Here is a 26,825-nt window from a genome sequence, read left to right as displayed (position 1 = left end):
GCAGAAGGGACAGCCAGCCAAGACTTCTATGGCTTCCTATTTAAGTCACTGCTGAAAATGTTAAAGTTGGAAAGGGGCTGACCACCATTAGTTGAGACTTCCTTGTAACCACGCCCATATCACCCCAACACTAACAATCAAAAGTATGTTACGGCAAAGTTGCAGAGTGTATGGTCTACCATGACTCATGGAAAGCATGTGCTTCGCTTGTAGACGTTGCCAGTGGATCCCATGGGAGGCATCAGGAAAGAGCTCCTCCCAGCTAGCAGAAATAGCGTGGGGCTAAATGGACCAAAAAGTTGGGTTCACCTGTTACACTTAGCCACAGTCTGGTTTGCTGAAGCATGTTGAGAAACCCACTCACTGCACTTTGTAAATATATTTCCCAGCCCTGCCATTCTCTGACCATTCCCTATGTGATCATTCTCTGCATGATCTGCCATTCTCTATATGATCAGAACAAACTGTTCTTCTCCTCCAACAAGACTGCAAGGCAAGTGACAAAAGCCCATTTATTTGCACACGTTTTGAATTCTACCAAAGGGGAATTTATGATGTACGTCTCTAAAATGGCCCTTAAAGAACGGAGCCGCATCAAGAAAGCAACCAAGTCTCCTTTAAATCCTGCACAGCTACCGCTTAAATGGGTGTGCATACTCCGAACAGAGTGATCCTCGCACAAACTTAGAAAAAAGTTGAACAGATAGCACCTTATAGAAGATAACAAACACTAAAATCTAGTGAGCTAAAATTCAAAGAATTACTCGGTGCAGACCTATTCCTGCATCACATTTTGAGATGGTGATATTTGGTCCTTCTCAACTTTATTACTCTTTAATTCCTATCATCATCGTCATCATCCTCATCTGTAACTGATGGGAAAACAGCAGTCAGCCCATAACATCCGCAGAGGGTTTCTATACAATACAGTATAAGCCCCCCATAGGGATTCCCAACACTGTATGTTTTCATGGGTGTTTTGGCAGCCAACAATGCCTCCTTTTCCAAAACAAGGGGATGCAGGACATCTTCAAAACACACACTATAAACAGAGCAATAGCTACAGAAAAAAGGTTCTGACGAGGCCACCAGATGGAGCTGCGCATAGTGTACAGAAACACCCCCCCCACACACACAGCTTGCTTTCAGCTATGTGCTACCCGCAGCATCTGTTCCTTCCTGCCAGAGCCAACCACTGGCACAGCAGGAACCATTTCCTCTTTGTAATCATTGGATCCCAACCCTCAAAGAGAACTCATGGCTCCCTAGTTTGATTCTCAGGCAATTGTGTGTGTATGCTACTGACGTTTCCAGCCCAAATCCAACCCCATGTATTGAAATGTGAACCTCCTGTTCCAGCAGAACACACCCAAACATCTTCTGCAGAAATGTGATACGAAGGGTAGCCTCCTTAAGTAGGTTGCTGCCCAGAGCAACAGAGGAATCTGGATCTTTCTGCTTGCCAGACTGTGTTTTGATTTTGGCTTACTGTGTTTTGTGAACTTTCCTCACCAAACCATGGTTAGTATAATGGATGAACCTGGAATCTTATCCCCTTGTAAAGACCCCAGTCTGGGGACATGAGGGAAAGGATCAACTCTGTGCTCCAACATAATTCCTTCACTTAAATTGCTCCCAACAGTAAAGATGGTATTTTTCCCTATTCCCCTTAACTAAAAGCACTTTTTAAAAATCAAACTAGCATAAAGCTATAATCTGCTCCAACGCTTTGCCGCAAAGGCTAGACTTCTTTAACCTGATGCCTTACAAATGTGGGGGATAGCAGCTCCTGCAGTTCCCACTACCAAACATTTCTGGCAATTATGGTCCAGCACTTCTCAAGGGCTCCCCAATAGCCAAGATTGGGTATATCTTGAAGCCAATCCTGCCTTCAGTCTTAAGAGACTAATAACCACTGAATCCATCAGGGCTTGACCTAAGGGCCACCACCAACCTGAGTGCCAAAGACAGTATTCAGGCTCTACCTGTCAGGCCAATTCAAAGAACAACAGGAAAACAGTCCATCCGAGTTCAGTTCTTTTATTGCTTACATAGAGACAATCTTGCCAGACTAAATCTGTACTACTCTAACCTAGTGGATATACCCTGGGAGATTCTAGGGAGTAGCTATCCTAAATCTCTTCCCATGCTCCTGGTCCGGACTGTGTTGTCTCTTGTCTCACCTCCACTTCCTGGAATGTGCTCCCTCCTTCCTGAGAACCTGCTGCATTCCTGTAGTCCATCACACCACTGTTTCTCTTCCATGTGGTCAATACTGGCCTGGTAATCCCCCCCCCAAGAGAGTTGTCACTCCAACGTCTAGAAAAGATGCTATGCCAGCTGAACCTCTGCAGGGCAGCCAAGCTGAGCCCAAGAAGTGGAAGGCGCGGTGGAGTTCCTGCCAGCAGGGCACTATTTTCTCCACAACCTGTCCAGATGTTCAGTGTCTCAAAAGGGAATGATGATATGGGGTGCCATGGGATCCCAGTTGATTTTGCAGCGGCCTAAAACATTGTAGGATAGCTCCCACAAGGAGGAAAATCCTCAGCCAGGTTGGCCCCCAGAATGAGAGTGTTGTATTCTCACGTCTGGCCATCAGGTGGCAGTGTTTGCTAAAAGATCCTTTCTTCTGGCCTGTGGGATACCTTGCAAAGGACCCCCTCCAGTTGAATAGAAGCAGTGGACCTTCTCTGGAGGTATTGCCAAATGCCCCCACTTGAGCTGGGTGGTGCATGTTTTATGCCACCTTCCAGAATGCCCTGCAGAGGCTCCATGGTGCCTTGAAAAGTCACTCCCAGCCAGACAAACTGGACGTTTGCAGGATTCCTGGTGATCAGAACTGCAAAAAAACCTGGGCTGAATTCCAAGCACCTTCACAACCAGTTTTCCCATGTGATTCTGGAACACCTTCATGAAGTCCTCTGAGGAGCACTTCTGAAAGGAGCTGTTCTGTCTCACAGATGCTTGCTTGGACACATTCATTGTGCATGCCAGTGAAAATGTTTCTACAGGTCAACATAATCTATTTCACCTAAGACTGTGGTGCATCTGGGGAGCAGGGCATTTTGAACCAGTCCGATCAGTGGACAAAGGAGCTACTTGTTCCAGGATCACATCAGCCCTTCCTGGTAGGCCGTCCAAACCAGTTACTTTGGTAGAAAAAAATGGAGAGTCCATTCTCCCCATTTAGCAGAATGAAAGAATGGACTGGGGATCTATTGTGGACTGCCTAACTTTCAACTGCATTGTCTGGAACACTCCCTTGTTTAATGTATCAATATACGGAAGTGTAGGAATAGAGTAAGGAGTTTTGTCATGAGCAAATAAAAATGTGAAATACAGACTCTTGCTTTATTCCAGAAGTCGTAGGCCTTATTCCAGCCAAGACAGACAGACAGACAAGGAAGGAAGGAAGGAAGGAAGGAAGGAAGGAAGGAAGGAAGGAAGGAAGGAAGGAAGGAAGGAAGGAAGGAAGGAAGGAAGGAAGGAAGGAAGGAAGGAAGGAAGGTAGGTAGGTAGGTAGGTAGGTAGGTAGGTTGGTTGGTTGGTTGGTTGGTTGGTTGGTTGGTTGGTTGGTTGTAGTCTAAGAAGCTAATTTCTAAGAACCGTTTCTGCCAAGCAAGTCCAACAACGCTCTCATTATCCCCTTTTATGACCTGGTTCAGACTCCTTTACCAAACCCTTCAGATATTTGAGCAAACAACGGAGAGCCCGAAACAGGAAGGGGGACAACCAAGTCAAGCTGGACTCCAGGACTGACGTTCCTATCTCTGCCCTGCCATCTTGGCACTCCTTCTCGTCAGGGGATGTCTTCACTTTCTTCTTTCTTTTCAAAGTCCTGCTCCAACTTGCTGCGATGGAAACCGATCTCTGCACGCTGGGCATACCGCTGACCCCCCTTCTCCTCCAGCAATTTGGGGCGGTTGCGACATCTCTTTTGAGGCCTTTGTCAAAGCAAGACCTGGCGAGGAAAACAACAGAATAAAGTCATTCGAGCAATCCTGGACTTTGCCCCCAAGACAAATGGATTCAGGAAGGCAGGTGGAGCAGAGCTGGGGTGGCCTGGGCTTGTCCGGAGCAGATTCTGTCTTGATAAGCAAAAGGCCTCTGCATGCAATCTGCTATTCGGGGGCTGCCCCAGTTTTCTGCTTCCAGCCCCCGCCAGCAGGACACACACACACACACTTGAAGCCCGAGGCGTCAGCCAGAACACGCAACCTATGGGAAAGACCATTACAAGAATCGATGGTGCATCTCTGCTCTCCAAAACAGCAACTCTCCTTCTGCTGATTGCACAGAAGGGCCCCCAACCCTGCACTGAGTTGCGTCCTTCTCGAAGAAAAATCCCTCGATTTGCAGCATATTTGTCCGCATGAAATGTCTTAGCTTCCTTGGAAACTGTTCTGGCAGAGGAGGCACAGCTGTGCCCACTGTTTGAATTACTCCATTCAGGGGCAGGAAGGAAAGCCCAGGGACGGAGCTCCATCGTCCTGGGCCTGCAGAGTCAAGGTGGAGTTTGGTGGGGCCTTCTCTTCCTTTAGGGGATCTTGAGGGGCAAGGGCAATCCTCCCATCATGAACTTTGGATGGCACTGGAGAGTTGAGGGTGCCAGGTTCAGTTTCCCATCATGCATCTCAACTAGCATCAGACTCAGGGCATTGTGGGAATTGAAAGGGCAGCTGGCGAAGCCCCCCCACTCAAAATGCCAGGCGGTGCCTGCTTTTTCCAGATGGCCCATGGATGCCCACTGTGCCCTGCTGCTGAGTCTAATGGAGAACACTTTGCGCATGAGCAGAAATACTTGCTTATGCTCCTTACATCAAATATGCCCCCTAAATGTAAAGTTGTGGCTGAAAGAGGAAAAACCAGCCAGATGCTACTTACCCAATTCACACTTTGTCTCTCTAGGACCATCACTATTCCGCGCCCAGCTCCATACCTAAACGCCTGCAGCTCAATCCAGCCCAGAGTGCTCGTGCAGAAATTATGAATTCTGCCCAGCTACATTATCTTTGAAAAGGGGGCCAACTCCACATCTGCTTTTTTTTTTAAGTGCATCATTGAAAATTACTATGCAAAAGTGACTTATAGCTGAGGGGGAGAAAAGGGGGAAAAAGCTAATGCCCAAACACCTAAATGCTTCCCAACTGCAAAAAATAAATAAATAAATAAAACAATAAAAAAATTCCAGGACCTTGTAGACCAGTGTTTTTCCAACAGGGCCACTTTAAGATGTGTGGACTTCAACTCCCAGAATTCCCCAGCCAGCCATGCTGGCTGGGGAATTCTGGGAGTTGAAGTCCACACATCTTAAAGTGGCCCTGTTGGAAAAACACTGCTTTAGATACATCTGTAGCAATGTTGCCTTTAGAGTAGGAATGTTGCCAAGCAATTCTTGAGCAGATGGTTACCCAGTAATCGCACATCCTGGCTTGGCTTGGGACACACTCATGCCCCTTTTAAAGGACTGCCTGGGTTAAGTCCCACGACGTGGTTCCACATACCTGCATTGAAGCCTTAGTAGTGGAGGCTCCTGGTCAAAGGATAGGACAGTCTTCCAACAACCCCTTCTTTCAGTTCTGAAAGTGCACAGCTTCGACCCTTAATTGCCATTACTTACTGATGAGAGATTTTGGTTTTGAATCCTCACTCAGTCACAGACGCACTGCTGATTAGAAAGAGGGCCCCTCAATATTAAATCTATGCCCAACAATGCAGTTCCTCTCAGACCGAAGTCCATTGTGCTTAAATTCATTGTTTGTAATGAGCTAGGCCAGAGTTGTGCAATTCAAAAGCCACACTGCGCTTTGCTACGCATGTCAAAGGCTATACCCCAAAAGATGCCCCAACCAAGGGCCCATTCTGAGAACAAGTTCAGGAAACGTAAGGGATGGAACCACCTCCTTATATCACTGCAAGGCTCAAGGCACCCATTTTGTGCTTTAAAACTACCCAACCCCACTCAAAATACCCATAAAATATCCCAGTTTTAACCCACCCACAAAAGGGAGGCTGAGGGTTCCTTCAGTGTCACCCAACTGTAGCTTACGAAAGAAGCAAATCGTCTAATGCGATCTGTGAAACCAGCTATTCAATCAGTCCTCCGTCACCTTCAGATATGTTGCTAAGTCAACTTTTAACCAGTTTCCTTTAAAAGAGCTAAGAGGGATGGCAAAGAGGAGAGAGGAAAAAGAGAGAGAGAGAGAGAAGGATGCAGGTCAGATTCAAAGGCCAATGTTTATTATCTTGAACTCCAGTCCTATGCATATTCATGCTGTTTTTTCCTGAAATTGAGAGAGGATTATTTCCAAATTTGGCAGATTTTGATATTCCAGAAATTAGGGTTCCCTGGTTGAGTTTTGGAAACAGCCAGTTCACATCCAACCATTTCTACCTTCCTGAGAATGACTCTGGAGTTTAGTGGGCACCTTTCAGATTCTATATTCTATCACAAGAGCAACCAATAAATGTTGTTGTTCAGTCTCTTCTCACCCAGCATCCTCTAGATCTGTTAGATCACAATTCCCATTATCCCCAGCTAGCATTGTGTTTGGGGTGATGGGAACTGTAGCCCAAGAGATCCAAGTAGAGGGGATCTTCCAACTTCTGCATAATTTCCCAGGATTTCATCTGAAACTGGAGATCAAAACAAGGTAGCATTTTCCCGCTGAAGCCCCAAACTGGTTAGGTCAACTTTCCCCATATATGAAATAGCATTTAATTCCAAACCTTTATCTTCCCTGCTTCCTCTTTAAATAAACATTGAACTCTTCTGTTTGGAATAATGTTTTCCATCTCCCTCTGCCATCCAAAAAAAGGATTTTTTCTTATCTGGACATTGTTCATCAATCCAGAGCAGGGGGCATTATTTTTGCAGTTTGAACAGAAGATCTTTCTATTAGATACATTCATGAATTTTGAGACTCAAGGGCGCAAAATATACGGTTTGAAAAAGCAAGATATATGTCCCCATTTCAAGTCATGGCTACTTATTTTGAAAAGGGAAGACCAGCACAGACCCCATTTGGAGAATTCAGTTTCATTTTTAAAAGTAATATATTAAGCTATGCTTGCTTCTTCCACCCACGCAACCAATACAATAATCCCCCAACCTGTAGGCATGACAGGACTCAGCAGCAGGAGGTTTATGTTAAGGTCCCTGAGGATATGCAGAGTGCATCTTTCAGGTATCACTACCAGAACTCAGGGCCAAAGCTTGCAGGCCTCCCTTAAACTTTCGTATTCAAGTATTACAGGCCAAGAATACATGTTATGAGACAGGCCATTATTTGAAAGATCCAGTTCAGGGGGGCAGATCCTTGGGCAAACTCCCCCAGCAATTCATATCTCCCTGGGGTCCTGGTCTAGCGCCTCTCTTCCTCATGAACGTCGTGAGAGTTTCCAATGTCAGTACAGACAGTCTCTGAATTTTAAGCGGTGGCTGAGCCCTCAAATCACCCTCTCCTTTTGTAAAACCCTGCTGGGTACTCTCTCAGATTTCTAGAGTGTCACATAACCCCTTCTGGGATACCTTTCAGATTATGCAGTTTAAAAAAAAAAGTGGAAGGAAGACAGAGCATTTAAATGTGCAAGAGATGCTCTGAAAGACTGAAAGCAGAAAAGGAATTGCATTGTCAAGTCAGCAATACACGTCTCTTTATCTCAAATCAAGAATATTTGTTGAAGTATTTCAAAAAAACAAAAAATGAACTGGAACAATAGCCAAATTATATTCATAGTAGATCATTAACAACTTAGCCTACATTTTCGTTGACCTAGCTCTCCCAAGTTCCTTCTAGGGAGGCATGGGAGGAAAAGGTGTGAAAGAATCCAGAATCAAAATTTGGAAATTTCCTCTGAAGTTACAATACACCTCAGCCTACCTTCCACATGACTGTAAGGATATAGAAGTGGGGGGAAATCCAGCTTTCCAAAGACGCTGAGCTCCCACAATGCAAATCGGAACAGCTATAGCAAAGGAGAAGTTAAAAACACACCTACATCAAGGAGAAGAATGGGGGGAGTGGGGCAGAAAGGGGGGACACATCAGAAGTTCCCAAGGTTCATGGAATGATGTTCCCCATTCACCAACCACCACTGCTTACAGGCCTCAATGGCTATCTTCTTGACCATGTCACGCCCCCCTTGCAGGCCATCCTTGTCCACAAAAATATCAGGCAGCCCCCCCAAATGTACCCCAATCCCCAGATCTCCCCAAACTGTTGCAGAGAGATGTCATCAGGTGGCGGGTGGAATGGAAGCCCCAGGGATGACCCAGAATTTGTCATCTGCAAAAATGTGGGCTCTCTTTGGGGGCGCCTGCCTTGTTTGGGGCAAGGAAGCTAAAAAGCTGAAAAGGTCCCCCAAAGGGGGGCCCTAGGAAGACAAGGCCAGCGGATCTTGTTCCCCCAGACCCTCTCCTAGATGGGGATATGCAGGGTTTTCCTCCAAGAGAGTCCATTTTCTGAAGCCTTTGAATATTCAAATTGAAACTATCGCGCAATCCTTGATTGTCAAATCAATGGATTCTAGAGGTTTTAAATACTTGGCTTGTGGGGAGAAAAATTCAAACTTATATCCGTAGGTATAAAAGATTAATATTGTTTGTCTCCCAGTCAAGATCTGCACCAAGGATTTAGAATTCTTTTTTAATCCAAAAAATCCTGTTTTCTTGCATGTTTTCCTTTTGCATTAGGAAGCCCAGCTGAGTGTTCTTGATTTGGTCCACACGACACAGTTGGGGGTGGAAAACAAATTTCTCCATTTTCTGTTCCTGCAGAATGTCAGGTAAGTCAAAATTGAATCTCCACTGGGTTTTGGGGTGTGGGGTCAGATTCCTTCTCTCCCATGCCTTTTTGAACAGTTTGCCTTCAAATTATTAAAAAAAGAATGGAAAGGAAAGGAGAGAACGGGAAAAGAGAGTCAGTTTCCCAAATTCACAGAGCAATGAAATCAAATGTTTTTAAGTGCATGCATGTTAAACCAAACCTGATGCAAACTCATATACATAAAATACACACAGAGACACACACGCGCGCACACACACACACACACAGTGCCGTTGCGCCAGGGCTGTACAGAGATTCCCAGCTGCGAGTGCTCTGGAATGTGGTTGCTCCAAATATGGTTGTTGAAACCATTCTTTGGGGGGGGGGGAGGAAAAAAAAATCACTAAGTACATTGCTAATCCTTAATCTGCCTGGTTAAAAATTGCACTTTTCAGAACAGACTGAGAGTTTCTGGCATTTCAAGCTAGGGAAGTGGGTTGCAAAGTGTTTTTTCAACCTGTGTGTATGTATGTACCCCAAACCCCAACCAGTTCATTATAATTTGGATAAACGAGGGAGGGGGGCTGCCATCCCGCTCACCAAAGTGCTGGGTTCGAGAAGGACCGGCCACGCGGGCGCAAAACGGCCCGTGGCACGGGAAGGGCCCCCCTTTCTGGGGGGCGCGGGGCTGCTCAAGGGGGTCCCCCGCACACCGACCGGGCTCAGAAGGGTCCCCCACCCGCTCGTGCAGTGCTTCCGGCGGCCAGCAGCAGCGCTGCCGCGCACCGAGTTCCGCGCGCGAAGCAGCAGCGCGCTCCTCGCCCGCCGCAGCACTCCCGAGGCGCGACCGGCGCGGTCTGCGCCTGCCTCCCCGGGAGCCGCTCCCGGCAGCCGGGAGAGGCGGGCGAGGGGCGGGCGGGGGTCGGCGGGGCGCGTCCGGTGCAACTGGCGGAGAGGAAACTGGGGCAGCTTCGGGCGCGCGTCGGGCTGCCCGCTGCGGGGAAGGAACCGCGAGTGCCACAGCGCGCTGCGCCCCTGGAAGCGGGCTTCGGGGCGACGCCGGGCGCGTCTCCCCCAGCGCCGCCACCCCTCCCGGCGAGGCAGAGGCCGGGGCCGGGGCGCCGTGCCATCGCCGCCGCCCGGCCACGGCTGGCCGGAGAGGGGCGGCCGGCGCTCCGCCCTCCGCGCACGGCCCCGGGAGGCTCTCCAGGGAGCGCGCGGGCCGGCGCGGGCTCCGCTCTTCTCGCGGGCGCCGGGGCTCTCCCTTCCCCTCTGCCCCACCTCCCCCCCCGAACCGGACCGGGAGGCAGCCGCGGCGCCCGCCGCCCCCTGCTTGGGGCGCCGCAGGAGCTGCGAGCGGGCCGGCCTTCCCGCTCCTCCCACCCGGGCGATGCTGCGCCCGAGGACGGAGACGCGCAGGCTGTCAACCCTGCGCCCGCGTCCCCGGGCAGGCAGTCGCGCCACAACCTCCCGGGCGCGCTCTGCAGACCGCGGTGGCAGCCGAGTCCTCCGCGCCCCCTCCGGACGATCTCGCCTCCCGGAGAGCGGCGGGACCGGCGAGAGGACGCAGAGCCCCCGAACGCCCAGCCTCCCTGGCCTTCCCGCAGCCCCTCTCCTCCTCCTCCTCCGCTCCCAGGTCCGAGCCGCCCGCCCGCCCCGCTCGCCCCTTCCCCGGCAACGAGCGCGCGACTCACTCCCGACGGCCGGCGCTGCCGCACCGCCCAGAGGCGTCCAGGACCCTCCTCGCTCCGGCGTCAAATCGCAGGACGCGGGGCGCTCGGCAGCCGCGCAGGCAAAACTACACTTCCCAGGATGCCTTGAGGGGGAAAAAAGCCCAGGTGGTCCAGACCCCCAGGGGGGGTCTGTGTTCAACAGGCTTCTCCAACCTGGAGCCCTCGGAGCCAATGGTCATCCACCATAAATTGCCCACCTTGGGCAGGGATCTCCAAGGGATGTCCCACACATCCGGAGGGCGCCAGCTTGAGGAAGGTGGGTTGAAGTCCGCAGAGCACCTCAACACCAGGCAAACGCTAAGCCCCAGCGAAGAAACTGCAAAGACGCGGTTGTACGCCGCAAACACACTGTTTTAATGTTTTTACTGATTTTTGTGTACTTTAATGTATTTTATTAATGTATGGCCACTTCTGTGCAGTTTTACCTTAGTTGTTACGACCTGGGGTCAAAACAATAAATACATAACATTGAAGATACAAAGAATACCATTTTTAAGGATTTTAGCCGAACGTCTGCTAGATAGGTCGTGTGGGAAGGACATCTGGATGGAACCTGGTCTAAAAAACATGCCACTTGGGTATTCCTAAAATTGTCCAGGGTCTATACGTTACAACTCGTGCTTTTGAAATCGTTCTTAACGGATTCTGAGCTAGAGATAAATAGTAAATAAGAAGCTTGCCACCCACCTCGAACTGCCGAGGGATCCAGACAAGAAGTGTGTGTGTCGGGGGGGGGGGGGACGAGAGATCTGCACGGGGCAGAGATGCGACACCGTGGAAGCGGGTCTAAAGTGAGGCTCTGGGAGGAGGGCTGGCAGACGGACCTGGCCCCGTGGTTCAAGACCCGAACGGCCGTGAGAGTTGAATGAAATCGTGGAGCCCCTCGGGTGTGGTTGCTGTGCAAAGCATCGTGCCACGCTTGGAATCCTTGGGTCAAGAACAGAATCCCAGCAGCCAATGTCTTTGTACAAGGTGATGATTTGAGCAGCCAAAATTATGGAGCGGGGGGAAGCTGGTGCCAAAAAGGGGATCAAACTCTAGCACTTCCTGGCATAAGAAATAGTGATGGCAATTTTAAGAGGAGATTCAGCGAATGAGTGGGGAATAAGAGCACTGGTCTTGAATCTCTCTAAGCTTAGAGGTAGCGTTTGGCTATGGATAATTGGGAACGCAATTCACTCCCGTTTTTCTTGGATATTGCTGAATGATGCTCTTTTTCATTTTGTTAGCTGCCTAAAGTATCACCTGGAGTAGAAAGCAGAGATTTAAAGAGAGCAAGTAGATGTATTTTAAAAACGTTCTACTTGGAGACTTCTTTTCAAAAGCACTCTATGGATCTCTGTAAAAACCCAGGGTGGGGCTGGAAAGACCTCCTGTATAGGCTAAACCTCCTGAGCTCATCTTAATCTTCTTACAAAGGCTCATGAAAAACTTGGCAACTTTTCCTGCTTGAAGAATTCAGTTAGTCGCAGTCTAAATCTTGTTGCTGAAATTCGAAGCAGTTGTGAGTCTGGAATTTTCTTGTGCTTGGAGACGTTATTAAACGCCCCATAAGAGCCAGCAGGGGACAGGGGTTAAGCTGTTGGACGAGGAGTGAGAGACCCAGGTTCAAATCCACCCTTAGCTTTAGATCCTCCCTGGGTGACGGGGCCATTTTTTCTCAGCCCACTGTTCTTCACAGGGTGTTATTTTGGGGATAAACTAATCCCATGAAAATTGCTGTGAGGAAAAGCAGAATATAAATCTAACAAAGAAAGAAAGAAAGAAAGAAAGAAAGAAAGAAAGAAAGAAAGAAAGAAAGAAAGAAAGAAAGAAAGAAAGAAATATAACTGCCTGTTTTCCATTCAGACTTTCTTCTGCCCCTCTCTGCCCTTGCTTAGTATGTATATACATGCTGAGGATTGTCCTAAAAAAATTTCTTTCCCATTTCTGGATAAAGCATTGGAGCAAATACCAATCTGTTAAGTATTTAATAAGATTTGCTAGAAGTTGTTTCCTAGGATGGAGCTACCAAGTTGGAAAGAACACAATTGGATAGTCACACTGGCGTTAGTTTAAAAAAAGAAAATATTCTTCCAGGTGCCACAAATTACTTTCTGTTCATGTTTAAGCAGGGGGGTGGGGGCATGATTTTCAATCCAAATGTGCCTAGAGGCCAACTAGGAAGGGCTGGGATTTGAACTCAAAACCCAGTGAAGAGGACCTTTGCACAGAGGGCTCTAAGCCCTAATCTTAAACCAAGACAATGCAGTTTGCAAATTCCAGTGTATGGTTTAATGCAGTGTTTTTCAAACTTGGCCACTTTAAGATGGGTGGACTTCAACTCCAGCTGGCTGGGGAATTCTGGGAGTTGAAGTCCACCCATCTTAAAGTGGCCAAGTTTGAAAAACACTCATTTATTGTAATGGATGAAGCTTGCCAAGGGTGGTTTATTTAATAAACTCTGGCTAATGTGCAAGCCAGATCAAAGCCAGAAGATGTTGACCCCTTGGTCATCAAACACTGTGCTCACCCATAGCTTCTTCTAACCAGAAGTGGCTTTCAAGAAGCCACAACTGGCCGCGGCAGCACTTTACATGTTGTGCTTAGAAGAGTGCCGCGAGGTCCAACCAGTTCTGAAGCCTAACCCTGGCCACGGTGGCCTTGAGTGTCCCGTCTCTGCCCAAAGACCTTTTTCATTCTCTCCCTTCAGGGAAGGCGAAGATCTACCAAGGTGTCCGAGTCAAGATGACAGTGAAGGAGCTTCTACAGCAGAGGAGAGCCAAACAGGCCGCCGTGGCTGAGGCTGTAAGCATCTTTTTAAAACTCTTTGAAGGTTCAGACACTCAACGAGCCATTTGCAATAAATCATCTCCCACCACACTTCAAGTCAATTCTTTGGTGGATATCAAGGGAATGCAATTTCCCCCCCAATCATTTCTTCAGCTTCCAGTAGATGGGCTCCAAGAACAAATCCTTTTCAGCCCCAGTGCTTCACCAAGCCTCCCTTTAACAAGCCCCCAATGATAGGCACCTCAATGGTCTGCCTTGGGTTTCTCCCAATTCTCCCGCAATTTGATGCACGAGAATTTGCTTTCAGCTTTCCCTTGACAGAGAACCGACGGCTGGAGAGGTTCTCCTGGTGGATCTGGCCAAGGGGGGTTGCAGAGTATATCTCTCCCCTGAGATCTGCAGCCTCCCCCTGGCTTTCCGTGGTCCTCTTAAACCCCCAAGGGAGATCCCAGGAGAACCTGCCTGCTGTTCATCACTGCTGCTCTCACCGCTAAGGGGGAAAGTCCAGCCCATGGGGCTCGGCTGTAGAGTTTTGTTCTCCTGCCAGAGAAATCCAGTTACATTTCTTTGCTCATCACCTCATTCGGAGAATTTCAAAAGGTCCTTTGTGCCTTGCTCTACTCGGGGGTTGTGGAGGACTCACCCTTTTGAATCCACAGTGTGTGAACTGCTGCCCTTCCCTTCCTCTGGATTGGTCACAAACAGTGGGTGGGTCGCGCCACGGAGGTTGCATTCACACTTTGGCAGGGTTCCTTGTAAGATGAGGCTTTCCATCTTGCGGGAACCCAGCCCTGGATGACTCAGTGTATTGCACTGCTCCCAGCCCATTCAGTGAACTGTAGTTCAGAGGACCACAGCTGAGTCCATGTGCGAAATGGAACTTTTGGCTGCCGAAGGTAGAAAAATCCAGTGAGGTGAAATGCAGGGTGAACCTGAAGGAGAGAATGAACTAAATCCCTGGAACTTAGTTCTGGGACATCAAAATCCTTTGGTGCCGCATCCTTTCTTGATGGAATCAGCATTGCTGGGCCTTGTAACAAACCCAGAAAATAACCCTCATTGGGTACAAATAAAATAGGGTAAAGTCTCCCTCAAATTGGGCTGATGGCTTTATGGAGACGTCCATGTCGTTTCCTTGGCACCAAGGTGGAAGTGATTTTACTGTTGCCCTCTTCCAGAATGTTTTGTCTGACTTCCAAGCCTACCCACAGCTCAAGAGTTCCCAAATGGGATGGTCCCCCACTCAAGTTTTAACTAACCCTGCTAAGACTTTTATGAGGTCACCAAGGTCAGGTGCTAATATTTGGACAATAATGGCCACCACCATCCCATGGATCATCCCAAACCACGGATATGGACGTGGTCTGCAAGAGAAGGAAGATTGAGGCAGGGCAGAAGGCCCACAGCTGCCACGGCTCTGAGTCCGCTTGGTACGTGAAAGAAAGCTGTTGGCTCAGTCTGGCTTCTGCTTGACAGCAGAAGAGTAATTCCCTCTCCCTTCAGAGGTAAGCCTTGAGGATGATGCTTGCTTAAAAAGATGGCTCAACAGGATGGATACAGTGCTCACCGGAGACTCCTTGGGCTGGGAGCTGAACCCGGCCATCAGGATGTGACCAATCCTCGGGTTCAAGTGAATTTGGCTGGGCCATGAGAACTCAGCTGTTGCTTTTTCTCTAACCTGAAGCTTTTGCAGCCCTGTCCGAGCAGACCTATGGATGCTTTGAGGGGAGAAGGCAGGCCCCCCCAAGGGCACTTTTCCCCTTCTCTGAGTCAATGAATGTTCAAAAAGTTGGGGGGGGGGAGAGTGCTTCTACATGTCATGTGACCTGCAGATGTTTAAAGGCAATTAAAAGGCAAACACTGAAAACGTGAATTTAAATATATATAGAGAGAGGAAGAGATGAAAGCTAGGTTTAGAGTTTCTGCTTAAGAGCAAGATTTCAAGCCAACTTAATTATTTTGCATGTGCTGAAACTGAAATAGAAATCAGTTGCAGGATATGTTTGCATCCTCAGGACTTTTTTCCAGGTAATTAAGATTATTTCCATTTCATTCTCAAATTACAGTTACTCCTCTTGCATTAATCCCTTCTCTGCTTGTTCTTCCCTTTCTGGAAGAAAATTGCTATTCTTTGCAGCATCTATGAGCCTGTGTTTTCTCTTTGAGAATGGCAGTCTAGTAAACACTTCCCTAAACAGATCCATTTCAGGGACTGGATTCTCATATTGCACTAAATATTTATGTAGTTTGTGACCAGTTTTATCTTAGCATGTTGTGTGAACTGAGCCCTTGCAATTTGTAAGCCACGGTGCAATGGGCTTGGTGCAATGGACTGACTTATTCAAGCCACTGTTAAGCAAACACTGATTTAACCGAGGAATTCAAAGCATTCAACTCAGGGATCGTGTGGCATGCCAGGACCCATTTAGTGGCCTCAGAGGTGAGATTTTTTTAGGGTGTGGACAAAATCTTCATAAGCCTTGCAGATGCTTACAATGCCCATTTCACTCCTTAAAGCTCCCCAAAGCCCCTCCTAAGATGGGTCCTCGCTAATCCAAGCAGACTCCAGCATGGCCTTTGAACTGGTGGATGGTTCAAAACCTTGCATGACATATGAACCAAGTTAGTTCTGCCTTTGTAGGAGACAGCACGCTGGCTGGGGAATTCTGGGAGTTGAAGTCCACCCATCCTAAAGTGGCCAAGTTTGAAAAACGCTGATCTAGTGCCACCCCCTGCCCCGGACAGGGATCTTGTCTCCTCTAATCTCCTCCTCACCTGCTCACAACCTTGGAAGGTTCCTGACTCTGTATGTCTTCACTGGAGAACAGTCAGAGAGATCTGTAGGTGCGTCATTTTCTGCTTTGGCCCCAGCAAGGACAGGAGCTGTAAAGCACAAGGAGAACGTTCTTGCAAGGTGCACTACAAGCATTTCAAGAGTAACTTCTGGGGTGCTTCAAGGCGAGGGGCTCCTGGCGTGATCAAAAGCCATTCCAGTTTTCTCTTCTTCACAACAGTTTTGCTGCAAGAAAAGTTCCGAGAAGCAGCTGGAAAACCCAAGGTTTGGCTGGGTTCACGCACCGCACTACCCTTTGGTTTCCTGAGCCTGTGTCTCTTGACTAAGCCAGAATTGGCAGGTTCACACAACATGGTACAGCATAAACTATGATTTTAAAACCACAGCTGCTGGATTCACAGGTGGCTTGGGGTGATCGGGGAACCCAGCCCACGTGGGAGAGCCTGCAGAAGCCTGTGAGCAAAGTGGGGTTAAAAAGCAGGGTTCTGTTAAAACTTTGAATGCTTCCTGGAACAGAATACAAAGCTTGATCTTTTTGAACGAGTCTTTACTTCTTGCAGTGAACTTAAAGCACAGCACTTTTCTAGCATTTGTGAGAAGCTGTTTCTCTCAACTTCCTACCTGTTTCCTCTTCTCCCATATGGTATTGAGAAGATCTTTTTCAGTTTCATTTGCTTCTGAGAATGGCCTGATGTTGTATCTGTTCTCTTGTTATTATTACAGTGTCACTCTTTTCATTCTTTAAAAACTCCCACGCAAACTTAATTGCTTGTTTTCAAGCACATTTTAAATGTTTCAGTACAGGTATCAAAACAACCATGTTGTGTTCTTCTTTAAAATGTCAAATGGGTCATTCCTTTAGGACAGTGGTTAAAGTGTGGTCTGGGGACCCCTGGGGGTCTCCAAGATCCTTGGGGGGGGGTCTGCAAAGTCAAATAGATAACTATTTTAAAATTTCTCAGTTTTAATTTCTAATACAATACATATTGCTAGATATAACCCATGTAAAAGCTCTTTGGGGTCCTCAATCGTTTTTACGAATGTCAAGGGGTCCTGAGACCAAAATGCTTGAGAACCGCTGCTTTAGGATGGCATAAAACTTTCTGAAGGTTTCCACTTACTTTCTCCCTAACTAGAAGGAGCTTCCTTCAGAATTCTTTGAGGTGTTCACCCCAGAAGAGAACTCAACTCAATTTTGAATGTTGCCTGAGTGGATAACCTGGTGATAGATGCAGAAACATTTTGCTCTGCTTCTTGAAAATTACCCCTTGTGTTTCCTGAGCAGAAGGCTCTTGCACTTGTTTCAAATTTTTCTGGAGTTTGCAACTTCTGTTGGTTGTTGCATCTCATGTAAAAGCAGCTGCTAACAAAAGGAGTGACCAGAGGAGGGTGATCAGTTCTAAAGAATCTATCTGCAAACAATAATTTTTTCTTTCTTTCTTTTTTCCCTTTCCATCTCCTCCCTCCCTCCCTTCCCCTGCTTTTTCCTTTCTTCCCTTTCCCTTTCCCTTCCCTTTCCCTTTCCCCTTCCCCTTCCCTTCCCCTCCTTCCCTCCTTCCTTCCTCCCTCCTTCCTTCCCTCCCTGCTTTCCTGCCTTCCTTGCAGTTTTACAACACATGTTAAGGACACCCCAGAAAGGAATGGCTCTGAATAAGAGCCCTAGTTATGCTGCCCTACAGCATCTCATCAGCTTTCTCCATTTTGGAGAGAAATGCTGGACTTACCTCTGTCATGTAAGGGGTGAAGGAAGGGGGTGGGGGCAGCGAGTCCTTCCGTGTTTTATTATTGGAGAAACACCCCCAGATTTGTTTTGCTCTGTTCCTTTTTATTCTCAGGTTTTCGGAGAATGCAGTGGAAACGTCCAGGGCAGTGAGTCTCTTTCCCCTCCCTGTGCAGGTTGGTACAAAACAGCACCATTCTCCTCTCCCCAACACCCACACAGGCACACAAACACACACAGGCACACACCTCCTTCTTTTCTGAGCTTTCTACACCTATTCCCAGCCATTTCTTCTTGGGTCTTGGCTTCCAGTTGGGCACAAGGCAGTTCAGGATGAAGATGGGCAATCCCCAGTGGGCAGGAGCGCGCTGAATGCAGATGAGGATCCAGACAGGGTGGGTAGGGTTGGTGGGAGCTAACAAGCTTTAAAAGAAAAAAGGGAAAGTTTTTCCAGCTCCGTTTGCTGCGTTCTCTTTCCGGAATGGATTGAGAGGCAGTCAGCAGACCTGGTGCATTCATTTCCTTTTCCTCCTCTTGCTTAAGCTAACTTATTTTTTGGCCAGTATGATTCCAGCCAGCCAAGCTTGCTTTTTTTCCCCCAGCTGTTCTTCTCTCTCCTTCTCTCTTTCCTCCAGAAATCCAGAAGGAATTAATCTTTTCTTATCTTGTATCAGTTCCTTCTGGGCCCACAAAAGTCTCCAGGATGTAACAGGGTTTTAGCGGCAGATATGCTGGCATTTATTCCCCCCCAGTCCTTCAGGCCACCAAAAGATGAAGAAACGCCAAGCAAGCGAAAATGGATGGTTGCGTGAAGAAGCAGCAGTGCTCAGTTCTGAGCTCTTTGGAGGAATTTGGGGGGAAGGGGGAAATTGATTTTTTTAAGCAAATAGAAATAGGAAGGGAAAACAGAGTTTGAATAAAATTTGGGGTAGGGGGATGTTGGCTCATAGGATCCCCAAACCTTGCTTCTGTGCCTTCAATGGCTCCCTGACATACAGAAAACTATTTTGACATGCATATTTTAATGCAAATTTTTGTTATGCTAATTTTTCCTGGAGACTTGCTATTTACCAGGTTAAGCTTCTTCCAGCATCTATCTCACAGCAGAGATGGCTTTGGTACCAAAAGGGTTTCTGGAAATCCCACACCTGGTTTTCCTTCTCTTAGTTCCTTACGTAGATGCAGAATCTTCCTTGTCCAGCTGTTTACAACCTTGGCAGTTCCAGAACGGTGCTTCCTGTGAGGAAATTCCCAATTATCTGGATCAGCTGGTGGATTCTTGTCTTCAGGCTGAGCCACCTCTGGAGGTCCCCTTGGCCCTGGTACAGGACCACCTGCCTTGCTCGCCTGAGAGCTTCCAGCCATCCCTCACCTGCCTGGTACCTGAGTTTCTGTTTCTATAGATCTGGACCCCCAGAGGGGAGGGTTTCCAAATCCAGGGTAGTGCCTGGTCCCTCGAGGAAAGGCCTGCTTTGGTGCAAGGGCAGAGGGGCCAGATGCCAGGACTATAAAACACTGGGGAGAGTTGATGCAGCCTTGCAGTTGAGGGAGTCGGCAGGCAGTCACTTGGCTGGTGGGGAGAGCAAATCGGTCCATTTCTGTGTCTCTCGTTTCATCTTTGCAAACCGGTCCAGTTTGCTTGAGGACAATTGCTGTCTTGGGACTCAGATTGTGCTCTCTTGTTTTAGCTGATTAACACCACCTGGGTGCACTCTTACTTGAGTGTAAGCCCCACTGGACACAGTGCAGCTTACTTCTGAGCAAGCAGGCCTAAGGCTATCCCATGAATTCAGACTGAAATTCGCACGCCGAAGAGTGAGCACTTCATCCTTGTTTTCTTGTTTCAGGGTTCTGGATCCCCGGAAGCTCCTGATCCCACCAGCTCCTTCGATTACAGTTACTCCCTGTCCCAGATGCTTCCTTCTGCCCCGCTCGGCTACGGCTCCCCACCTCTGGATGGCAAGAGCTGCCTGTATCCGTCCCCAGAGGAACGCTCCTGCCAGCAGCACACCCACGTCCAACACACCTCCGGCCTATCGACGTGCTACTGCACCCCTTGTGGCTCCCAGCACTTGGACACTTGCAGAGCCCCAGAATATTTCCCCTACGCGACCGTGGATTGCAAAGACTATGCGCCTTCGGTCTCTGTGGCAGATGACTTCTGGAAGGATAGGAGTTGGGACGTGTGCTACAGTTAGCCAAGGAATGACTGTCTGCTGTTGTGAGTGCAGGAGAACTGTCGACTCAGGTTGCCATTTTGGTTGCCCGGCGCTCCAGATGATACCTTCCTCAGGTCAACCGATATGGAAAGTGCAGGATGCAAGCTTTAGAGATCCACAGAATTCATCATTGGGTTGAGTAGAAGAGAGGAAATCCTTTTAAACCATTGTTTGGGCTAAAACAACCCATCTACCCCTCCCCCACTGACGTCTGTCATGAAAGAATTCAAATTCTGTCGCAAGACAAGCTGAGTTCTGCAACCTCTTCAGTATATTTGCAAACTGCCTCTTGTGTCCTGTAATTTGCTGGGCTGCGGCACTCCAACCCCCCCCCTTCCAATATCTCATCCAACTGTTTTCTCCATTCCAGTTTTTGCCATGCCGTCAATGAACATAAGTTCCGCACTTCTAAGGGCTAAGAATGCACTTTAAGAAACAATCAAGCAATAAATAAATAAAGGTGATTTTTTTTTTTTTGGCTCTACAAAGTTAAGCCTCCAGAAGTAACTGCTGCAAGTTTTCAGAGCGTGAAGGCAACAATGGCATAATTATTACCTGTAGAGAGACCTGTGGACTATTTGTATGCTTAAAATTCACCAGCCCTGAAAACTGCATACCCTCCATACTGAAGAATTCTGTGAGACCTGGAAGCTTGCATACCCCTACCAATGAAATGCTTGACTGACTTCATAACTCTCATAAATGCAACATGTATATCCTTGCGCTCAGATCAAATGAGTATGTATATTTTTCCCGCGAACGGATGATAATCTATGCTGAATTCACCTTTTGGTAGCTTTTTCTGTCGGGTTTCCTTAACAATGCACACAATATTTGAAACCACATCACAACATTTTTTTCTCCCAACCAATCAATGTGTATGTTTTAAGATTCCATTAAATGAATGTCAACCAGTTGGTGGGGGAGAAGTGTGTGTTTTATTTGATCTTTCAATGCAGCGTGCAAATTCGCCTGCCACACACGCGTGTGTCAAAGAACTCAAGACGGTGGTCGTGACTCTGCAGTTCAGACCATTCCCCTTTTGACATGCCTTGCATGTAAGAGAGGCGCAGGGCTTCAGTTGTATGGCCTGGCCACCATTTTGACTTCTTTGCCCCCTCCCCGTGGATACTTCTGACAGGATATCTGTCTAGAACCATAAGACTGTATGGAAGCATCCCTGATCAATGCTTTTTCCATTGTTGAACAGCTTTTAATTATTAGGAAGTTTTTCCTAATTTGTAACCAACATCTGCTTATCTTTAATTGCCAAAGCCACAGCGAACAAATCTGTTCCACTTTGGGCTCACTGTTATTTAGATAGCTGAATTGTAATTATTCTTAATCTGCTCCAGGAAACACAGTTTGCTTTTCAGCAGGGATGTCCGCAAGGTGTGGTCAAAAAAGCCCAGGAGGGTGGCTGTGATGGTGTGATCAAAGCTGGACCTGTTTTTTATGTGCGACACACATAAAAAGAGCTTCAGGGGTGCCATGGGGGCCCCCCTCTTGGACTTTTTTAACCCCACCCTGCAGACAGAAAAACGAAAACCTCTTTTGCACAGGGAAAAAACAGTTCTGAGAAACTGCAAGTCAGGTCATGGTCGAATGATAATCCACAGCCAGGGACTTACACACTGGTGGAGAAAAATCTGCACGTGCGCGTGCGCACACACACACACACACAAAACACTTAATTTAGCCAAAACTGATGTACCGCACTGCTTCGCTTAACCTGATCTGAAGCTTTGCAGCGAACGGCTTTGGAACTCAAAAACAGCACTTTGTACCCGTGATGAAGATCAGAACCTCCCTTCTATTTCTTTTTTCTTTCTGTACCCATTTTATTCCCTTTTTTCTTTGCCTTCCCTTCATTTTGAGTTTAGCCTGTATTTTCTTTTACTATGGTTACCAAAACTTTCAATGAAAATTATTTTTTAACGAAAAGGATCTCAAAAAAAATAGCACGTTGGGGAAAAAAGGGCTGGAAACAAATGGGAGCTGTGCAGTTGACCTTACCTGGGTATCACCTGGCTATACGGCTACCTCCCATTAATCACTAACAGCCCCACCCAGCCCAAAGGACACAGAGGGGCATTTTTCCACCCATGCATGGCAGATCTTGTGCCAGCTTCTCCCTTCATTTTGCACTCACCATCAGAAGCCCAGAACTCTCTGGATTGGCAGGAAGCAGGTTTTAAAATAGCCTCCATCCCATGCTCAACACCAGGCTATTTTAAATATAAGGGCGGCATAAGGGGACTCGTTTTGAGAGGAGGGGGGTTGCAGGGTGTTGTGGGGGGCGGTCCCCTGGGAATGTCCCATCTCAGGCAGCTTCAAAGCAGCTTCCGTGGAGGAGGGCGGCGGAGGTCAGAAATCAAGGGCTTTCCTGCAGCTGGCCTTGGGGTTCTGGGTTCTCTCGGCCGAATCTATCTCAAAGGCTCTGTTCAAGGGATAATGGAAGAGGTCGACTGGAGGAGGATGCTCTACTTTTTTATTTATTTTAGTTGTTATTAAACTGATATGCCGCCCCTCTCCCCCAAAGGAGGAGGGAGATTCATTCTAGGAGAATGAATGGGAGAATCCCCATTCTTTCTTTAAAACAGTGTTTCTAACTTTAAGCTATGTGGACTTCAGGCGAAACCAGCCTGGAACTTGCCTCGGGTTCAGGGAGAGGCAGAGAAGAACCCTTTCCCCGGCCAATTTCGGCTGACCCAGGACTGGCCTCTCTTCACCTTCCCGTCTACATTCACACAACCTGCTGAACCTAGTTACTGATTCACCAGAGTTGAAACTAACCAAGTTTAACATGGCACAAATACAGAGACCAGGTTTCTGACCAGTCAGGCTAACTGAGCCTTGGACGTGGAAAGGAAAGTAATCTTCACGTGTAAAGACTGAAATTCAAAAGTGAGAGCAACCACCTTTTTATGGAAAAGTCTCAGAAAACATTGACTAATGCTTGCCACAAAAGAGGCAAACCTGACTGAGTTCATACATTGCCCCAAGCAATAACTTCTTTAACTCTGGCTAGTCAATTAGGCCACTGTTAGTATGCAAATATACTCAGCTGTAAACCAGAGCTTGCAAACGGAGTTCGTACAACAAAATGAAACCAGTCCCATCGTGATTTGTAACCAACCCAGCCTCTGTGATTTGTAAGCCATGGTTTAATGCTCAACCATGGGGTATGCCATTGTGGTTTCTAGCCATAAACCATGGCTAAGCAAAGCAGCTAAGAGGCACGTCTCCTGCGTGTCAGACGAATCAGTCCCAACAGAAGCGAATATGGGTAACTCAGGACTGAACCATGGAGTCCTTGGGGTTCTCTGAGCTTGGTTGTTTAATTGCAAACATTTTGTTACCCGGCTAGGTCACATCTTCAGTTTCTTTGCCTTACTAGTTCAGGAGACTATTCCCCTGGCTGCGACCAGAAAAAAAATCTGTCTGCAACTTTCTTCGGAGAAGAAATTTGAGCAGCACTTCTTTTCCAGCCCCCGTGAGAGAGACCTTAGGCACTCACTCGACATTTGGCTCCCCAGGTGCTACTACAGAGCCTGGACACTGATTTGCATAGGCTCTGTAGTAGCACCTGGGGAGCCAAATGTCGAGTGAGTGCCTAAGGTCTCTCTCACGGGGGCTGGAAAAGAAGTGCTGCTCAAATTTCTTCTCCGAAGAAAGTTGTGGACAGATTTTTTTTCTGGTCGCAGCCAGGGGAATAGTCTCCTGAACTAGTAAGGCAAAGAAATGATGCGTTAATTGCCTTTCTTTTTAAAAGGACTCCCTGCTCCCTAATAAGGTTATTTGCTCCCCAGCATAGCGGCTGGGGGACAGCCCACGCTTCTCTCTGCAACTTGCACCCCCGGCTGTTGGGCCCCCTGCAACCCACCCTTTAAACCCACCCGGAGGGAGTGAAAGCCGCAGTCCCCAGCTGCTGTCCTACAGGCCACACCTTAACAGACAGATAATCTTTATGAGTCTTTTGTTTGCCCGCACCCATCCCTGAGCAGCACCAGTTTGACCCCTAATTCAGACCAGGCGAAGTCTTGTAAACCCTCCTTCCACCACGAATGCGGCGATGCCGTATTGGGGGATACACGGAGAAGGTCCTTCCCAGCTGCAGATAGGGCTGACCCCGACAATGGCTCCTGGTGCCACCCGACTGTAAACGCGGGCAGCTGTTCTGCCTTTCGTGAATACATTCGGGACAGCAAAGCAGAGAGAAGAAGCCTCAGCAAAACGTAGGAAGGTAACCCATGGATGGGGGCTCCCCATAACAGTGATCAGAGACATTGGTAAAATTGGGGGGCTCCACTCACCACCGCCAGCTGCCAACAGGGCCTCACCTACCCATTCCTTTGTCTTCCAATTCCTTCCATCTAGTATTTCCTGTTTCCCCACCCCCTTTAATTTAAACAGATATGGGGGCCAGGGGATGTGACCTCTGCTGTTTTATTTTTTTAAAAGGACATAGCCTTGAATTTGCAACCCTTTGAGCTGCAGGTCCCTAGACTTGGGCCTGATTGTCCAGCCCAAATCGTATCTTGAAGGACATTGTGCATTGTTACCCTCAAGTTTCTGCTCCTTCCATCTCCAGCCATCCACCCGCATGTGGACCATAACTTTGATAGGAGACTCTGTTCATGGAGGGTTGATCCCTGGTTTGCAAATGCTACGAAGGAGACCCAAGTGAGTACAGGGAAGCTCAACCAGCCCCATTTGTGTGATGGGAATACACCTCGGTGCGGCCCTTCTGCGCCACTCTTTGTGGCAAGAGAACGGAGCCACAGTGTCCGCAGATGAGAAATGCCCCAGAGCATACTCTGAAGGTCAAAGGTGGCTTCAGGAATGACCCCAATCCTTCTCTTTGAAGGAGGAAAGCGAAAGATATACTTTCCTTGGAGGGGGAAGAGTGCTGCAGGGAGTCCAGCCGAGATAAAACCGCAATTTTCAGGTGATTCTATCAGGGCAAGCAGAAAGCCATGAAGATTATCAGGAGTGCTGGCAGACAGATGTGCTTTAACAGATGAGCTATTGCCCCATGCTGTGGCTCCAGAAAGATAACTCGAAAAATGTCCGTGCACGTGGGTGGGTGTGCGTGAGAGAGAGCGAGAAAGAGAGTAAAAACCTCTGGGGTGAATGATGTATGACCTCCATCCACAGACACCCTTGATATTAAGCAAGGTCACGGCTAGCACACACATGCCCGAGGCCTCGGGGTCAAGGGCTGACTGCAAATGCCGATGGGCATATTTGCCAGACCAACCTTTCCAAAAGTGAAGAAAACCTTGCCCGTAGGAGATTTTCGTTCATCTCTTATAAAATGTCCCTCTTATAAAATGTCCCCCGCTCTAATATTTTGCCTCCCCAGCTCACCTCTCTCCCACTTAACACTGCTTACCTGTTTGACTCACAAGGTCCAGTGGAATACAGTAAATATTTATACACTTTAAGTCCAGTTGTTTTTTTTAGAGCCCTGCTCTGATTAGCGTTGGTATTTACTCAGGAGTTAAAGGCAGAGTGTTGGCTTGTCTTCAGCAGGAATGATTATTTGCAGAACGTGAAAGTCCGCACAAATCTTCAAAAACGGTGGCTGGGTCACGGTTGAACCCAAGGCAAAAGCTGGATAGGATAGCTGACATGCAACGGTAGGTAGGATTTGACCCTTGCTAACTTCCCAGGCTTACTTCTGAGAAGTCCTCTCTTACTATTGCTTTCCAACCACCAGTATTCAGACCTCCTGCCTTTGAAAATGGCCCTTCCATGGACTAATCCTTCACTCTGTGCTCACGCATGTTCAATAGCCCAAGCACGCCCGGTGTGAGAAATTAACTTCTTCCCTTCTCGCCAGGTTCAAGAGGGGCCAGCCTGCTGCCTCAGGGCCAGCGCCAGTCCTGGCAATGCCATGGATGTGCCCATGTGGTTTTCTTGGCAGTAATAAGGAACTGCTTGGCCACTGTCTTCTTCCAAGGTAGTTTCCCAACCCCTCTGTAGCCTACACCCATGGAATGTCCTGTGAGCCTCCCATCTCAGGACCAACCAGGCTGGACCCTGCTTAGCATTGTGACCTCACCCAAGGTACAGGTTGCCAGAAAGGCGTATGATATCATGGTTTAAGTCAAAGAACTTCCCCCCATGCCCCTTCTCCAAATCTGCTCTCCACCCTCATGTGTGATGTGGCTTCACCTCCCCCCACCCCATAATGTGACTTCTGGCTCAGTGTGTTGCATGTGCCCAGCCAGGGATGGTTAATGCAACAAACCATAGTTAAACAGATCGTGGCTTAGCAGGATGTGGGCAAACCCACTCAGTACATCCTAGGCATGGGAGAAAGTGGGTTGAAGAGCGCAGAGGAACGGGGTAAGCTTCTCCCAGGTCAGCCTCCAGCATGGAATGGTCCTATCCTTTCGATTGCTTTTTCATATTTCCCATCTTTTTTCTTATCTCCTCCTCCAACAATGTAATAAACTGGGAACAATTTAATAAATGAAGAGGGAACTGTTGCCCATCTCTTGGCTTGTAGAGGGTTGTGGGTCTCCCGCCGGGCAGCAGCCATCAAAAAATGGAAGCTGTCCGGGGTTAAGGGTGCACAGCCCCGTCGGATCATTCGGCTTCGGTTCTGCAGGGTGGCTCCAACGGCTGCCATTCCACACCTCCAGTGCCACGTTTCTTTCACTGACAAATGAGGGCAAGGCCTGCCTTTAATGTGGCTCATTTTCTCCCTGCAGACAAAGAGCCAATTGTATGTCTCTGGGCTGAAATCCAAGCCCCCTTCCAAAGAAGCGAGGGTGTGGGAAGCATCTTAAGCCTTTCTTTTCTTTA

General features: G+C 48.0%; 1 protein-coding gene and 1 long non-coding RNA gene across 4 annotated transcripts; one reads left to right on the top strand and one right to left on the bottom strand.

Moving 5' to 3' along the window:
* Window positions 1-7,631: 7,631 nt before the first annotated feature.
* Window positions 7,632-18,915, bottom strand: LOC112542214 (uncharacterized). 2 transcript variants are annotated; one of them, XR_003086044.2, is made up of 3 exons: window positions 18,036-18,915; window positions 16,049-16,156; window positions 7,632-8,868 (listed from the first exon to the last, which is right to left on the bottom strand). It is a non-coding gene; the product is annotated as an uncharacterized LOC112542214 (long non-coding RNA). The 2 variants fall into 2 exon arrangements; XR_003086043.2 differs by lacking the exon at window positions 18,036-18,915 and adding an exon at window positions 17,792-17,969.
* POU2AF3 (POU class 2 homeobox associating factor 3) lies at window positions 12,894-20,912 on the top strand. Of its 2 annotated transcripts, none has more exons than XM_025174464.2 (4): window positions 12,894-13,288; window positions 17,903-17,963; window positions 18,955-19,166; window positions 19,635-20,912. In XM_025174464.2, exons 1-4 carry the CDS (start codon window positions 13,229-13,231, stop codon window positions 19,983-19,985), a joined length of 684 nt encoding a protein of 227 aa, XP_025030232.2. In that variant the 5' UTR covers window positions 12,894-13,228; the 3' UTR covers window positions 19,986-20,912. The 2 variants fall into 2 exon arrangements, with proteins under 2 accessions (XP_025030232.2, XP_025030233.1); XM_025174465.2 differs by lacking the exon at window positions 12,894-13,288 and adding an exon at window positions 17,574-17,800.
* The last annotated feature ends 5,913 nt before the right edge of the window (window positions 20,913-26,825 follow it).

Source organism: Python bivittatus, unplaced genomic scaffold (assembly GCF_059951505.1).
Source record: "Python bivittatus isolate LINGU-HERP-01145 unplaced genomic scaffold, Pbiv_v1 ctg000320_np1212, whole genome shotgun sequence".
In the NCBI taxonomy this organism is placed as follows: Eukaryota; Metazoa; Chordata; class Lepidosauria; order Squamata; family Pythonidae; genus Python; species Python bivittatus.
The sequence above is the reverse complement of the archived record's forward strand: the minus strand, read 5'-3'. Positions and strand labels throughout refer to the sequence as shown.